Here is a 17,935-nt window from a genome sequence, read left to right as displayed (position 1 = left end):
CACTTACACAAGCCCTATTCCTGATCATTATCAGCACTTACACCAGCCCTATTCCTGATCATTATCAGCACTTACACCAGCCCTATTCCTGATCATTATCAGCAGTTACACCAGCCCTATTCCTGATCATTATCAGCACTTACACCGGCCCTATTCCTGATCATTATCAGCACTTACACCGGCCCTATTCCTGATCATTATCAGCACTTACACCGGCCCTATTCCTGATCATTATCAGCACTTACACCAGCCCTATCCCTGATCATTATCAGCACTTACACCAGCCCTATTCCTGATCATTATCAGCACTTACACCAGCCCTATTCCTGATCATTATCAGCACTTACACCAGCCCTATTCCTGATCATTATCAGCACTTACACCAGCCCTATTCCTGATTATTATCAGCACTTACACCAGCCCTATTGCTGATCATTATCAGCACTTACACCAGCCCTATTCCTGATCATTATCAGCACTTACACCAGCCCTACTGCTGTTCATTATCAGCACTTACACAAGCCCTATCCCTGATCATTATCAGCACTTACACCAGCCCTATCCCTGATCATTATCAGCCCACACTTACACCGGCCCTATTCCTGATTATTATCAGCACTTACACCAGCCCTATTCCTGATCATTATCAGCACTTACACCAGCCCTATCCCTGATCATTATCAGCACTTACACCAGCCCTATTCCTGATTATTATCAGCACTTACACCAGCCCTATTGCTGATCATTATCAGCACTTACACCAGCCCTATTCCTGATCATTATCAGCACTTACACCAGCCCTACTGCTGTTCATTATTAGCACTTACACAAGCCCTATCCCTGATCATTATCAGCACTTACACCAGCCCTATCCCTGATCATTATCAGCAGGCACTTACACTGGCCATAGGCCCATGCTCCGCAGGCTAATGCGCCATAGGCCCATGCTCCGGAGGCTGATGCGCCATAGGCCGAGGCATTGTCTGTGCTTTAGTTGCAGCTAATCTGCTTTCAGGTTATAGCAGCAAAAGATAAATAAGAAATATGCATCTGGCTAAATCCCAGTTTCCTGGCTGCCGGTCAGAGGAAATACCTTGGAAAGGGCACATTCTTCCATCACACAGAGGATGGCGGCTGTCTGCAGAGAGCGGGGACAATAAATCAGTATTTATACTGAAAACACGGCCTGCAAGCCAGGAAAGTGTTTGTGGGGATAATCGGCAGCCATGGAAAGCAATGAAAGTTATCTGCAGGACCTAGCAGGTAATTGTACATGAAGCACACTGGCAGCGGCCTAACATGCCCTCATATAGCTTAGCATTATACATTATATATACATTATACACGTATCTCAGGCCCTGGAGTTAGGGGCCGGAGCCCAGGCACAAACTCAGTGCAAAACACTTTTCTGTTTCTTTTCTTTATTTTATAACAGTCATTGCCATACATGAAATCGTCATAACACACATACAAATAATACGGTATATAAATAGGTGATAAATGGCGGCAGTAGGCAGCACCGGGACTGCGAATCGCTCTGTAACCGGCGTGGCTGAGCAGGTGCTAATTGCTGACTAGAGACCTGGTCTGGTGTCTGTCCTGACAATGTGCTAGCAGGAAATTGTGACAATCAGATTGTAAGCTCTGATGTTGTGCCCTGTGCTCTCATGCCTGCATGTATGGTGTCTGCCCCTGTATGTCCCCGCTTTATGTAGTCCCCACTGTCCTATTCCTGGTCACCGTCAGATATTAGCACCTGCCTGGAGTGTATCCTGATACAACGGAACAAATAAATAAGTATCTTTGGCACCTGCAGCAGTGCATCGTGGGTAATCCTCCACGCATAACTGGGATGGCGCGGGTCATTCATACGCCCATCAACAAGACGGGATTCTCCTGAGCCTCGCCAAATGGACTCCAATTCCTGAGGAGCTGATGTCACATATGGGACATGGCCACCAAACAGCGGACGTCATTGGTCGGTGCTCCTCACAGTGTAGGCAGCCTGGTCTGGGTTTACAGCAATACATTAAATAGAGGGTGATGCGGCCTCTCAGAGAAGCAAGAGGCTGTGCCCAACAAACTGGCCTGGGCCCCCCTTTACCCATCAGTTTGGTGCAAAAAATGGGTTAGTGTAACCTGGGCCCTCTGTACCCACAGTGCCTTATTCTGGAACATAGTTGTTCATAGTTAAAGTGAGGTTGGATTGTAATAGGGTGGTGTTAGGGCCCATTGCCCAGTGTACCCACAGCTTCCTCATTAACTGGAAATGCGGCCGTTCCCAGGTATAAAGCTGCTCGGTGGGGGGCATGTGAGGCCTGAGAATTCAGATTACCACCATGCTGCGATGGGGCAGGGTTATAAGTTCTGTCCTATTTGCCAGCATTGGAAATACTTCATGCTTTTGCGTCTTTATTTGTGCACTTGCCATTAAGAAGTGAGCTAGGGTGTGTTCTTCCTCCCAAATCTACCCGAATACTTACATGAGACCCTGTATACCCAGAGACAGCATCTGCTAAGCTTAGAAGCTGCATCACCCTCCATTGCTGCAACGCTCTACCCAGTTACAGGGCACATGGCGGCAATCAGCATGTGTCCCTGGGCTGCCATCCATGTGCCCTGTCACATACACACGGTGATGCCAGTACTGATGGAGTAGCATGGATACTACCTCCAGGTCTTGCTCCAGGCCTGTGAATCATTGCAGAACCAAAGCTGGGAAACTGGCGAGTCCCAACAGGTCTCGGGGTGGGTCACTATACACATAGCATGTTTACTGTCATCATTGCGATCATTCACCTCGTTCACTCACCCAGCGGTTTCATAGTTCAATAGGCAATCTCTAAATGATAGCATCTAGTGCCCCAGGACCTGTGCATAGCTCCGGCATAGCTGCAGGCAAATGTCCTGTGTTTATAATAGTGCAGAATGTAGGTGGATTCATTTGTTCTAATAAAGAGACTCAGAGGTTTCTCCTATTCAATTTGTGCAGCGTTTTCTCGGGTGCTGGAGAGTGATGGATTTCAGCCTGAAGGCACTAGTAGGCAGACGATCAGTCAGACGTGATGTATGAAACAATTGGAGAAGTCTTGATGTAAGGTTTTTCGCCTTCCTCCCAGTCAACGGTAAAATAGCGAGTGGCTGACCTTGGCAGTAATTTCTATGTACCCCTGTCATATGTAATCATGCTAATAAGTCTGGTATGTTGCTGTATGTAGTTATGTTCTAGAAATCATATTACTCCGCATATAACATCAGACTCGTGCCCACAACCAATAGGAGAAGGCTTTGTCCGTAGGGTTCATCCATAAATGCTGAGGAGACAGATAATGTGGACCATACAGTTGGTCTAGAGATAAAAATGTGTCCAGAGGATGGGTCCAGAAATGTCCTCTGAAGATACAATGTGTCCAGAGGATGGGTCCAGAAATGTCCTCTGAAGATACAATGTGTCCAGAGGATGGGTCCAGAAATGTCCTCTGAAGATACAATGTGTCCAGAGGATGGGTCCAGAAATGTCCGCTGAAGATAGTGTATCCAGAGGATGGGTCCAGAAATGTCCTCTGAAGATAGTGTATCCAGAGGATGGGTCCAGAAATGTCTTCTCAAAATGCAATGTATCCAGAGGATGGGTCCAGAAATGTCTTCTGAAGGTACAATGTATCCAGAGGATGGGTCCAGAAATGTCTTCTGAAGATACAATGTATCCAGAGGATGGGTCCAGAAACGTCCTCTGAAGTTACAATGTATCCAGAGGATGGGTCCAGAAATGTCCTCTGTAGATACAATGTTTCCACATTACCTGGAGAGGTGCAGCAGGTCCATGAGTTGGACGTAAAGGTGCAGTGCAGGTGCTGATCGCCCTGTTGTCTCTTGTCCATGTAGTCGGATGTCCATGAAGAAGAGAGTGTTCTGTTGGACTCTATTCTGCATTTATAGGTTGTTTGTTTCCAGGCCCTGGTTGGTGTAGGAGTATTCGTTCTTGGTTCCGTTTCCTGACGTCTGAGGAGAGAAAGAGAGGGTTAATGCTAGAGAGGGGACGTCCTGCCCGGCCACCCAGGTAAGAATGTGAAACCACTTATAATAAAGTACATGGAGTTATTTTGGAGACAGGATTAGAGGCTGGGAATGAGGTGGAAGTGCAGACGGATCAGCTTACGATGAGACAATGAGCTCTCCCATGGCCAGGTGAGGGGAGCAGGATAACATGGTATACTATCCATAGGCTGCGGGCGGCTAGCAGGGACAGTCACTCATTACAGCACCGCTTGGACCCTGTTTACATATTAAATAAATCCTGAGAGTCCTGGGGACAATGATGATTCCTTGTTGTCACTGTAACGTTGCAGTCTGATAATTACGTGGTATTTGCGTACATATAAAAGCTCTCCCAGACTCCAGCCCCTCCCGGCAGGATATTATAAAATGTGTTTATAACCGTAGTGATGGGCACCTAGCGGACTATGGGGCTGCTCAGATTCCATGGTTTGCGCACATCTCCGATTGCTTTGGATCTGCGTGTGTGCAGGATCTGTACTGCGTTTGGTGGCGGGGAGGGGGCAGCGTGCCGCCTCCGTTTTGTGGGAGTGCTGAGGACTGTGTAGCTTCTTCCAATGCTGATGTACTAATCTCAGCTACGTAGATGAGACTGCCGTTGTGAGTAGCCTTATGCTGCATACACAAGTACAGATTATCTGTCCAACCATCCAACTAGGTGATTGGTTGGAATGTAAATCTGGTAACGTATGGGAGTAACTGATGATCAGCAAGTTGCTCCTAAATGCCAGAAAACAGATGAAAATGACGTCAGACAAGTTTGTTAAATGTTTGATCTAAACAATTTGTTCCAACATCAGTTTTTGTCCATTTTCCGGCGTTTGGGAGCAAATTGCTGATTGTCAGTTACTCCCATACATTACCAGATTTTCATTCCAACCAATCATCTATCACTAAAAATATTGGGGATATATTAAGGAAATAATACTAAGAGTTTTTCAGCCCTCTGTATTGTTATAAAAGACGTGACACAGACTGATTATAGGTGGCATTTTTACACCACTTGAAATGTATTATTTTCTAAATATGTACAGTATACACATTTTTCTTTATTCATTGATTTTAATTGTTACATATTTCGCCCAATTTTGGACTAAGTTAAATAATTTTATGAAGTATTAAAGAAATAAAAGTTATATTTTAAACAATACCAGAGAAAACTATTTGGACATCATATCAGATTGACCCGAATAGTGCTCCGAACACCTGTTTTTCTAAGTGATACCTAGTGTGTTTAATCAACGTTTCGGGGTCCACGACCCCTTTATCCTGTCCTGATGAAGGGGTACTGGACCCCAAAACATTTATTAAGCACACTAGGTATCACGTTTGATGCAAGTCTCGGAGTGCCACCTTATTTTGTGGGATATATATATATATAGGAAGAGATATTGTACTATAACACCTTATGCGCCAATGATAAAGCAGCTGTGACCTGTCCGTCTATTATACATCTGTGATAATGGGAGGTTTATATGTATAATATACCTATAGATCTATATAGAAGTGCTGAAAGGCTGCAGGTACTATTGTGTCAGTGAGACGAGGTGTAGCCGTCATTTCCCAGCAGACTGTCCGCGTTTATCATGCAAATGTCACTTTCTCCTCTGTGTGTGCTCAGCTATCCTGCTGGAACCGGACACAGGACACAGTTACCAAGGGCAGAGCTGGGGGGACAATCTGACATGGCAGACGCTGGATGAGCTTAATGTCATTTACTAAGGATAAGAAGGAGGATCTGCTGCAAAGTATATATAGTCCTTAATAGTGTACATGGGATTTGTAAGATGCACAGGTGATATTAGTGTACATGGGATTTGTAAGAGGAACATGTGCTGTTAATGTACATGAGATTTGTTACAGGTAATACATGCTATTAGTGTACATGTTATTTGTAAGATACACATATGCTATTAGTGTCTATGAGATTTACAAGAGGCACATGTGATATTAGTGTATATGTTATTTTTAAGAGTTGTTGAAATATGTATTCGCTGCTGCACTGCCTCCTCAGATGAAGCCTTTACCAAGATGGCTGCCAGTTGTTCTCCTGTGCATGGATAGCGCCATGTTGTCATTGTGTATGAGCGCTACACAGGGACACAGAGACCCTGTACATTATCCTACATATATGGACTGTATATACTGCGTATTCTGCCTATACTTGCTACGCTACCTCCATACATCACCGGCTGGTGCTCTGTATGTCCTGCTCAAGCTCCGCTCCATCCAGATAACAAGTGTGTGACAGTGAGTACGGCTGCACCTGTACAGTATACCTGACACCTGGTTACACACCTGGACTGTTTGGTGAGTCTCCAATCGTGCTGGTGTTGCTGTATCACTATGTATACCACCAACAGATAACACCCAAATATCAACAATAGTCACAGGTGCTGTTAGCATATATGAGGTTAGTTCCTTACTGTTTTTACCCTACAGAAATGGTACAATGGCTGGCAGGAAGCGGGTGGTATGAAGCAGCGCTAGCATCTGGCAAAGTGGAGCCAATCAGCAATCGGCCAATCACCTGTTAGAATTACAAACGGCTAATTCAGGGGAGAGGTGGGAGCAATAAGGTAGACCATCGCCCACAGTGCCATCAACGGTCGATGATTTTTAACCATCGGCTAGAAACCATTGATGACTGAGCTATCGATGGCTGAACCTCCCACAGGCCACGGCCGGTATTAGTCATCAGGACTTCGCCAGTGATGGTAAAACTAGTCACCATCGCCATCTGCGGGCAGTCTCATGTCCCCGGTCCTTACATTCCTATAATATACATTATTCATTAATGCACTTTCACAAGCCGCTCATGTGAACGCCGGGGGACCATTCGCTGAACTCCTATCAGCTGTCCCATCATCCCTGCTCTGTTCTGGATTGGTTCCTGCGGCTATTTCCTTCTTGTGCGAACGCTGCTCCGATGCCAGTGATAGCGCTTCACGTGTTTCTGGTTTTGGCGTTGTCTCCTGTTATCCAGTTGAGTGCCGAGTCCTCCTGTCAGCTTTTGTTACCTGCCGTTTGTGTCATCTAGACAGCACTCAGTGTCCAGAGTGTGCAATCCAGCGTCCAGGGTACGCAATCTAGCATACCACCACTTGTGTCAACCCAACGGCACAGGCCGCAATCCAGCGTCCAAGGTACGCAATCCAGCATACCACCACTTGTGTCAACCCAACGGCACAGGCCGCAATCCAGCGTCCAGGGTACGCAATCTAGCATACCACCACTTGTGTGAACCCCAACGGCACAGGCTGCAATCCAGCGTCCAGGGTACGCAATCTAGCATACCACCACTTGTGTCACCCAACGGCACAGGCCGCAATCCAACGTCCAGGGTACGCAATCTAGCGCACCAGCGCTTGTGTCAACCCAACGGCACAGGCCGCAATCCAGCGTCCAAGGTACGCAATCCAGCATACCACCACTTGTGTCAACCCAACGGCACAGGCCGCAATCCAGCATACCACCACTTGTGTCAACCCAACGGCACAGGCCGCAATCCAGCGTCCAAGGTACGCAATCCAGCATACCACCACTTGTGTCAACCCAACGGCACAGGCCGCAATCCAGCGTCCAAGGTACGCAATCCAGCATACCACCACTTGTGTCAACCCAACGGCACAGGCCGCAATCCAGCGTCCAAGGTACGCAATCCAGCATACCACCACTTGTGTCAACCCAACGGCACAGGCCGCAATCCAGCATACCACCGCTTGTGTCAACCCAACGGCACAGGCCGCAATCCAGCGTCCAGGGTACGCAATCTAGCATACCACCACTTGTGTCAACCCAACGGCACAGGCCGCAATCCAGCTTCCAAGGTACGCAATCCAGCATACCACCACTTGTGTCAACCCAACGGCACAGGCCGCAATCCAGCGTCCAGGGTACGCAATCTAGCATACCACCACTTGTGTCAACCCATCGGCACAGGCCGCAATCCAGCGTCCAGGGTACGCAATCTAGCATACCACCACTTGTGTCAACCCAACGGCACAGGCCGCAATCCAACGTCCAGGGTACGCAATCTAGCATACCACCACTTGTGTCAACCCAACGGCACAGGCCGCAATCCAGCGTCCAGGGTACGCAATCTAGCATACCACCACTTGTGTCAACCCAACGGCACAGGCCGCAATCCAACGTCCAGGGTACGCCATCTAGCGCACCAGCGCTTGTGTCAACCCAACGGCACAGGCCGCAATCCAGCGTCCAAGGTACGCAATCCAGCATACCACCGCTTGTGTCAACCCAACGGCACAGGCCGCAATCCAGCGTCCAAGGTACGCAATCCAGCATACCACCACTTGTGTCAACCCAACGGCACAGGCCGCAATCCAGCGTCCAAGGTACGCAATCCAGCATACCAGCGCTTGTGTCAACCCAACGGCACAGGCCGCAATCCAGCGTCCAAGGTACGCAATCCAGCATACCACCGCTTGTGTCAACCCAACGGCACAGGCCGCAATCCAGCGTCCAAGGTACGCAATCCAGCATACCACCACTTGTGTCAACCCAACGGCACAGGCCGCAATCCAGCGTCCAAGGTACGCAATCTAGTGCACCAGCGCTTGTGTCAACCCAACGGCACAGGCCGCAATCCAGCGTCCAGGGTACGCAATCTAGCATACCACCACTTGTGTCAACCCAACGGCACAGGCCGCAATCCAGCGTCCAGGGTACGCAATCTAGCATACCACCACTTGTGTCAACCCAACGGCACAGGCCGCAATCCAGCGTCCAAGGTACGCAATCCAGCATACCACCACTTGTGTCAACCCAACGGCACAGGCCGCAATCCAGCGTCCAGGGTACGCAATCTAGCATACCACCACTTGTATCAACCCCAACGGCACAGGCTGCAATCCAGCGTCCAGGGTACGCAATCTAGCATACCACCACTTGTGTCACCCAACGGCACAGGCCGCAATCCAACGTCCAGGGTACGCAATCTAGCGCACCAGCGCTTGTGTCAACCCAACGGCACAGGCCGCAATCCAGCGTCCAAGGTACGCAATCCAGCATACCACCACTTGTGTCAACCCAACGGCACAGGCCGCAATCCAGTGTCCAAGGTACGCAATCCAGCATACCACCACTTGTGTCAACCCAACGGCACAGGCCGCAATCCAGCGTCCAAGGTACGCAATCCAGCATACCACCACTTGTGTCAACCCAACGGTACAGGCCGCAATCCAGTGTCCAAGGTACGCAATCCAGCATACCACCACTTGTGTCAACCCAACGGCACAGGCCGCAATCCAGCGTCCAAGGTACGCAATCCAGCATACCACCACTTCTGTCAACCCAACGGCACAGGCCGCAATCCAGCATACCACCGCTTGTGTCAACCCAACGGCACAGGCCGCAATCCAGCGTCCAGGGTACGCAATCTAGCATACCACCACTTGTGTCAACCCAACGGTACAGGCCGCAATCCAGCTTCCAAGGTACGCAATCCAGCATACCACCACTTGTGTCAACCCAACGGCACAGGCCGCAATCCAGCGTCCAGGGTACGCAATCTAGCATACCACCACTTGTGTCAACCCATCGGCACAGGCCGCAATCCAGCGTCCAGGGTACGCAATCTAGCATACCACCACTTGTGTCAACCCAACGGCACAGGCCGCAATCCAACGTCCAGGGTACGCAATCTAGCATACCACCACTTGTGTCAACCCAACGGCACAGGCCGCAATCCAGCGTCCAGGGTACGCAATCTAGCATACCACCACTTGTGTCAACCCAACGGCACAGGCCGCAATCCAGCATCCAAGGTACGCAATCCAGCATACCACCGCTTGTGTCAACCCAACGGCACAGGCCGCAATCCAGCGTCCAAGGTACGCAATCCAGCATACCACCACTTGTGTCAACCCAACGGCACAGGCCGCAATCCAGCGTCCAAGGTACGCAATCCAGCATACCACCACTTGTGTCAACCCAACGGCACAGGCCGCAATCCAGCGTCCAGGGTACGCAATCTAGCATACCACCACTTGTGTCAACCCAACGGCACAGGCCGCAATCCAGCGTCCAGGGTACGCAATCTAGTGCACCAGCGCTTGTGTCAACCCAACGGCACAGGCCGCAATCCAGCGTCCAGGGTACGCAATCTAGTGCACCAGCGCTTGTGTCAACCCAACGGCACAGGCCGCAATCCAGCATCCTAAGTACACAATCCTGTGTACCACCTCCTGTATCAACCCGACGGTAAAGGTCTCTCACCAGACCACCGCTGCCAAGGCCGCATCTTGTTCTGCGATCCACAGGCCACAGCTTGCCAAGGGTTCAAGCCCTCGAGGCTGTTGCTGGACTCTTTCCCTCTAAGATATACTCGAATCCTAACCTGCACTAATAGTGACGTGAGGGAATGAGAGCTCTGCTGTCCGCCATGTGTGTGAGCCACCTGCCGCTATCTCTTCTCTCTCTGCAGGAAGGATCTGGACAGTTAATCATTAATCGGGAGCAGCGACAGGAGACGCAGGACTATAACCCCACTCTGAGAGCTCCCTACAGCCCAGTGGGTGATGTGACACCGCTAAACGCTGCCCACATCTACCGATAGTATGCGGCAGATAGAATCATTCTCCTTCTCTCTCTCTCTATAGCGTGTGCTGTGCTTTATGTGGGGTTTGTGTAATCATTTTGTATGTGAGGGTGGGGGGGAGTGTGATGGGGTTGTGGGGTGCTCACGGCGTGTGGACGTTTGTTTTTGTAATGAGATAGGTGCGAGCGGTGCACGTTAGATCTGACGTGCACCAACGTGTTAATGTGATTGTGATCAGCACGTGATGTTATTATATAGATGATGCTCGTCATTCATGTTTTCTCTTGTCATCGTCACTATTGTACTTTTTGGGATGTCCCGACCTTTTCTCCTGTACAGAGCGCTTTCTCAGTGGGGCCCATTTATCAATAATCACCTACTTAGTGCTATCTGGGCGCGATACTGTCGGAAATAGAGGGACTGCAGCAGATATCGGAGATATCGCCATAGTACATATGGGGAACCCTTAATATTTGCGGATATACCCCCTGAAAAATGGGTGATTTCGGGGAATATGCCGCAATTATATAATGATGATTAAGCCCCTGTATGTGGCCTGTGCTTCCCTGGGTGCCCTTTTCCTTTCTCTTATACATGTTTGGTTGTGGTGTGATGCTGTTATTGGGTGATTATCAGGGGTGTCTGTGATGTCACTATGATGTGATAAGTAAGTAGGGGGCAGTGTGTGGAGACTGTAGATGTGTGTTGTGCCAGAACTCTCTGAAAGTGACATCACTGACACTGATGGGAGGGGTCAGAGTTCATAGCAACTGTCATTACATGTCAATTCGATGACATCAATTTTATCAGCAGTCAACTTTACTATATATACACCTATATGAGCATTAAACTCAGTATAAAATGACTGCATATTGCTGTTTGGTGTTTCACGCAGAGTGTCGGACACTTACCTCATTTTTGTTTGGGGCAATATATCGTCCGTGAGTTTGGTAGGATGTGTAGTCATTCATGGAGTGGTACGAGCCACGACTAGCAAAAACATCCATGTGCCCCGTGCTTCTTCTGCGGCATAACATTATGGCCTGAGGAGAGACAGACGGAGGAGTTATGAGGGGTGGGAGGGGGTGATAAGCAAGATAAACTAGGAAAGAAGAGCAACAGTAAAGGGACCTGGATGCTATCGGGGGATAGAAAACTCAGCATTTTATTGTCAGAGCCACTTGCATAAAACTTTGTCCGGCTCTGAGTGGGGTAACGTTACACCTCCTAATAACGGGGTCTGACCCTGACGAAGAGTATAAAATGGCCTTACATGCAGTGTATACAGCCATTCTGTCCCGAGATTGGGGAAGATGAAATAAGAGAGAATAAGGAAGGAAGCAATAAGGTTTATGCGTACTCACCATGACAATGAGGAAGATGATGGCAAGCAGGAGGATAACTGCCACCAGGACAAGCAGCGCAATGCCCCACCCGGGCACATCTGTACTGCTGCCGGACGTAATCGGTGAGTGACTGGCTGAAATGGGGAGGAAGACAGATAATCTGAGTATAAACAAGTGCAGGAATAACCAGCCCAACGTTATTAGTCCCCCCAACCGGGCATATCCTGCTGTGATCCCTACTGGCAATGCTCACAAGTCATCATCAGCATTTATATATAAGAGACCACAACAAGCTGACACTCTAGAGGGAGAGGGAAATGCGAGATTCTGGTCAGAAAAGGGAATACTCTAGGGATGACTATTGCTGGACTGTCCAGATTACATCAATGGAACTAAACCATCTATGGTGAACCACCCGATGACCACCGCTGCTGGCGGGCATGGAGAGCCGCAGACCAAATCAAAAACATCGGGTCCTACTCTGTCATCGATGGCAAAACCATCGACCATCAGTAGTTAACCATCAAAGTTTTATTAACTATCGATGGTCGATGGCCATCCCTATAGTAGTTTGGCAATGTAGGACTGGATGTGTAAGGGAGGACACCAAGGCAATGGGGATGGGGAATGGGAAGAGTATCATCAGCAAGGAGAGATATTACAGGAGGAAAGATGATGAGCTCCATTTTGGACATCGGAATGCAGATGGCAGAGGGTTGGTGGGGAGATCTTCCAGAATTACTGATGGAAGATTGAGGGGGAAGAGACAGAGAGTAGAGCAGCAAATATTCTATGCACGCGTTTCGCACAGTCACTCTCACCTTGTACATTAGTTATTGTTAGTGTGTTAATGACGTTGTTGTTGCTCTGTAAGATCTTCTCCATGATGTCCTGCACTCCTGCTGCTGTCTGCGGTCCTTTGAATTGAGCTCTGGTGTTGGCGATCACAGATCCGGCACTGCGAGAATATGGTGCAACGTTAGACTGTGCGTGACTGAGCTTGTGTACACTAAGGGCCTGATTCAGAGCCGGTCGCTATTTGCGGTCATTTGTTCAACAAAAAGGGGTGGCTATTCAAATGAACCATTCGCTCTTTGCGGTCTGTTGACTCCTCTATGTCTGAACGAGCGAACAAAACATGCGAACGTAATTTTGAAAAAGACGCCCCCTGGCCGCTCGCATCATACGTCATGTCCGCTATTTATTAGATTAATCGAGTACATCGAACAGCGTATGAACTGCTCGCTATTCTTGTGGCTGGTGTTTGCTACCACAAATTTGCGAGCAGTTCTGACTATAAAATAACCCAGTGACGTGGTCAATGACGCTCCAGTATTAATTATGCACGCCTGCGTTCTGATTTCCACTCCCCGTTTTCAAGCACCTTCCCCTGTTACCACCCACATACGCCTCCTCCTGTCACTCATATTAGCAGGCATTCGCTATTTAGCGAACAAACGATTTTCGGCCGCACTTACTGGTTCGCCCATGCGTATAACGATCCGTACGCATGCGCAGTTGGGCAAACATCACTCGGAGCGAACGAGCGGCCGCTTACGAGCAGCTCTGAATCAGGCCCCAAGAGTAGCAGAGACTGTGGCCCCCCAATCATTGTAGAAAAAAAAGTACCAACATGCCCCAAGAGCCTTTAGCTGGGATTTCATTTTCCCCAGCAGCTAGGGGGCCACAAGGTTGCCCATCCCTTTGTGTTCCTCTGGCTGCCCAGAAAATTAATATATGGATAGAAGATCTGCAGATTAAACTCTGTTACTATTATTTACAGCTGATATTTATCCTGCGAAGGTGAAGCTAAATATCTTTCATAGACAGCAACAGCAGAGTGGTCCCCATGGTAACAATATAGGTTCTATAATGCTGCTATGGCTTGAACCATACGGAATGGAACACACTCAACGTTTTGCAGGATGACACATGGACAAGAAAAATTTCCAGGTGTGAAAATTTTGCAATATTATGCCCAGTTTTCTTTTGGGAGAATAAACTTTGCATTCAGTAACAAATGACCATTATAACCCGGAGACTGGGCAGTTGGCTTCTAAACACTGAAATGTCATAAAGAATTTGCATTTCTGCCGTGTCTGAGGCACCACTAATAGCTCTGTACGTGCCTAGGTAAGGCTACAGTAGTTTATGTTGGGCCAAGACTCACCTAAAAGTCAGGATGACTACACCAAGGTATGTAGCTCGTGTAATGCATGTGGAGCAGTTATATACTTCATTGTACTGCAAGGAATATGAATAGAGAAATTAGTATAGTAAGGGAAAGTATACAAGTGTACACAGCTATGAGCAAACACTGAAAACATGAAGCCACTCACCAATTGCTGGACTTTGGTCTCCAGATTCTTATACTCTGGAGAGAGGGGATTATTTAGAGAGGTAGAGAAGTCCTCACTAGTAATACGTAGTTGCATATAGATGACAGTGATTTGGGAACTTGTGGTTACTAACTGAGTAGGTGCTGTGGACCCTATGGTATTCTGGGTACTTGCTGTAGCTGTGGTTGGTTCTGTGGTATTATGACCACCTGTAGTAGATACTGTGGACCCTGTGGTATTCTGAGTACTTGCTGTAGCTGTGGTGGGTTCTGTGGTATTCTGACCACCTGTAGTAGTTACTGTGGACCCTGTGGTATTCTGAGTACTTGCTGTAGCTGTGGTGGGTTCTGTGGTCTTCTGACCACCTGTAGTAGTTTCTATGGACCCTGTGGTATTCTGAGTACTTGCTGTAGCTGTGGTGGGTTCTGTGGTATTCTGACCACCTGTAGTAGTTACTGTGGACCCTGTGGTATTCTGAGTACTTGCTGTAGCTGTGGTGGGTTCTGTGGCCTTCTGACCACCTGTAGTAGATACTGTGGATCCTGTGGTATTTTGAGTATTTGCTGTAGCTGTGGTGAGTTCTGTGGTATTATGACCACCTGTAGTAGTTACTGTGGACCCTGTGGTATTCTGAGTACTTGCTGTAGCTGTGGTGGGTTCTGTGGTATTATGACCACCTGTAGTAGTTACTGTGGATCCTGTGATATTCTGATTACTTGCTGTAGCTGTGGTCGGTTCTGTGGTATTATGACCACCTGTAGTAGTTACTGTGGATCCTGTGATATTTTGAGTACTTGCTGTAGCTGTGGTGGGTTCTGTGGTATTATGACCACCTGTAGTAGTTACTGTGGACCCTGTGGTATTTTGAGTACTTGCTGTAGCTGTGGTGGGTTCTGTGGTATTATGACCACCTGTAGTAGTTACTGTGGACCCTGTGGTATTCTGAGTACTTGCTGTAGCTGTGGTGGGTTCTGTGGTATTATGATCACCTGTAGTAGTTACTGTGGACCCTGTGGTAGTCTGAGGACTTGCTGTAGTTATGGTGGGTTCTGTGATATTAGCTGTAATACACAGACACATTTTTCATACATATAGAACAAAGACGTTCAAGAGTGGCAGTGAAGGTACAAATATTAGACATAGGGTAGACAGGGCCTTGCTCCTCAGAGCATTCAATGTAGAGTGTGCGGGAAATGCTTAGACAATATGAGCTAGATTGATGGGATGGCAGTTGGAAGTCCCACAGAGAGTAGTATCAGGTGGAGTTGGCCTACAATGAAGAGATGGGTTTTCAGATAGTATTTGAAGGTTGAACCAGACTCTGGTCAGACAGGGGAGTATTCTGGCATTGTGGGACTGGATTTGAGGGTGCAGTCGCAGATGATTCCAAGAACATGGGGGAATGTGAAGAAGAGTTTTATATTGTCGATAGTGAGATAGATTAAAGATGGTAGTGACAGTGAGAGGAGGGAAGATGATGAACTCCATTTTGGACATGTTCCAAATGTAGAAGGTGCAAATACAGTTGAACTAAAAGAAAAGAAAAGTAGAGGTGTTAGGGAAGGAGAGGCAAATTCGAGTAATCTTCACAGAAGTGGTAGTGGAGACTGATGTTTCATTTCCGTTTAACAAGAGAGGAGGTATAAAGAGAAGAAAGCAGAGGTCCTTCAGAATAGGACAGCCTTGAGGAAACCCAACTGACAGACGGGATGGAGAGGAGGATGCACCATAAGGAGCATTGAGGCTGTATCGGAGGATATGAGTGTGAATACTAGAGACTTAGAGGAGGTTTGTTTGGTGGGGGATGTGGCACTGTAATAATAAGAAAATATATCTTTGTAGTGGAGAAAGTTGGCATTAGAGATACATTTTCTCATTTGATACATTTGATGCATTGGCAGGTCCAGGTCAGTTTGGAGTAGTAGGCTGGGCTTGGGTAGCCAGAGACTATGTGAAGTGTACAGAGATACCTTTTGTAGGACTGCAGTGAGTGTAGTATTGTTGAAAGAGACCACCACATCAGGGCGGGAAAGGGTAGCATTAGAAGAAGGGAGTTGCTTGAGTGGGGCTGAGAAAAGATCAGATTGAAGGTGTGGCTGTGGGCATGTATTTGGATGTAGGTGGGTGAAGGAAGCAAAAGTCAGGCAGAAGGTAAAGAGGCTGTTATAGGGGAGTAAGAAGTCTGCTGGAGATGGAACAGAGACAGGAGAACATGAGATGTGGGGGGTACCTATCATGATGGTGAGTAGCCAATGTCAACTGGGAGAGACCAAAGTAGAAAGTACTGTAAGTTAAGAGCCAACGACTTCAATAGGCTTATGAATGGGGGTGTTTATTACGAGTGTGGGCAGGTTTAAGGATTGGAAGGTATTCCTCACTTTCTATGATAGTGCTCTATGATCTGCCTAAGCGCCCTTAGCTCACCAGAAAACTTCAAATGTCTTCTGAGAATTGGGATTGTTTAGGGTTATTATTACTCATAAGTTAGCAGGGTAGAGTATTGCAATGCTCAGTTTTTTCCCTGGGGCAAATGAGCAATATACCTTCAGATCAGCTATAACTGTGTACAACGCATTTCGCACTCTCACCCTGTACGCTAGACACAGTTAGTCCATTAATCGTGTTGTCACTCCTCTGTAAGCTCGTCTCCATGATGTTTTGCACCTCTCCTGGTGTCTGAGGTACTGTAAAGTCAGCTCTGGTGTCGGTAATCACAGACCCAGCCCTATGGGAAGAAAATACTAAGTTAGATCTTGCTTGAGTAAGTTGGGTCTCATACATCTAATAAACAGACGCTCTCTATTAGATGACCATTATAACCCGGAGACAGAGCAGTTGGTTTTTAAACATTGTAACATTGTACATAATTTGAATTTCCGCTGCCGTGTCTGAGGCACCACTAATAGCTCTGTACGTGCCTAGGTAAGGCTACAGTAGCTTATGTTGGGCAAAGACTCACCTAAAAGCCAGGATGACTACACCAAGGTATGTAGCTCGTGTAGTGCAGTTGGAGCAGTTATATACTTCATTGTACTGCAAGGAATATGAATAGAGAAATTAGTATAGTAAGGGAAAGTATACAAGTGTACACAGCTGTGAGCAAACACTGAAAACATGAAGCCACTCACCAATTGCTGGACTTTGGTCTCCAGATTCTTAAACTCTGGAGAGAGGGGATTATTTAGAGAGCGAGAGAAGTTCTCACTAGTAATATGTAGTTGCATATAGATGATAGTGCTTTGGGAACCTGTGGTTACTAATTGAGTAGATGCTGTGGACCCTGTGGTATTCTGAGTACTTGCTGTAGCTGTAGTTGGTTCTGTGGTATTCTGACCACCTGTAGTAGATAATGTGAACCCTGTAGTATTCTGAGTACTTGCTGTAGCTGTGGAGAGTTCTGTGGTATTCTGACCACCTGTAGTAGTTACTGTGGACCCTGTGGTATTCTGAGTACTTACTGTAGCTGTGGAGAGTTCTGTGGTATTATGACCACCTGTAGTAGTTACTGTGGACCCTGTGGTATTCTGAGTACTTGCTGTAGCTGTGGTGGGTTCTGTGGTATTCTGACCACCTGTAGTAGATACTGTGGATCCTGTGGTATTTTTAGTACTTGCTGTAGCTGTGGTGGGTTC

General features: G+C 47.7%; 1 protein-coding gene across 1 annotated transcript in view; it reads right to left on the bottom strand.

Moving 5' to 3' along the window:
* Positions 1–1,412: 1,412 nt before the first annotated feature.
* The window catches only part of LOC148508560 (uncharacterized), a 25,993-nt gene continuing 9,470 nt past the window's right edge, over positions 1,413–17,935 (bottom strand). The window contains exons 2-10 of the mRNA XM_088444364.1: positions 17,432–17,935; positions 17,263–17,336; positions 16,892–17,028; positions 14,304–15,364; positions 14,135–14,208; positions 12,786–12,922; positions 11,983–12,098; positions 11,530–11,661; positions 1,413–4,002 (exon numbers count right to left, since the gene is read on the bottom strand). The exon at positions 17,432–17,935 is cut by the window's right edge and continues 794 nt beyond it. Of these exons, the coding sequence (XP_088300490.1) occupies positions 3,934–4,002; positions 11,530–11,661; positions 11,983–12,098; positions 12,786–12,922; positions 14,135–14,208; positions 14,304–15,364; positions 16,892–17,028; positions 17,263–17,336; positions 17,432–17,935 (2,304 nt within the window). The 3' untranslated portion in view covers positions 1,413–3,933. The remainder of the gene's footprint in view (positions 4,003–11,529; positions 11,662–11,982; positions 12,099–12,785; positions 12,923–14,134; positions 14,209–14,303; positions 15,365–16,891; positions 17,029–17,262; positions 17,337–17,431) is intronic.

The sequence above is a fragment of the Taudactylus pleione genome, unplaced genomic scaffold (assembly GCF_031769625.1).
Source record: "Taudactylus pleione unplaced genomic scaffold, aTauple2 ptg000357l, whole genome shotgun sequence".
NCBI classification, from domain to species: Eukaryota; Metazoa; Chordata; class Amphibia; order Anura; family Myobatrachidae; genus Taudactylus; species Taudactylus pleione.
Note: the sequence above shows the minus strand (reverse complement) of the source record. Positions and strands in the feature narration are given on the sequence as shown.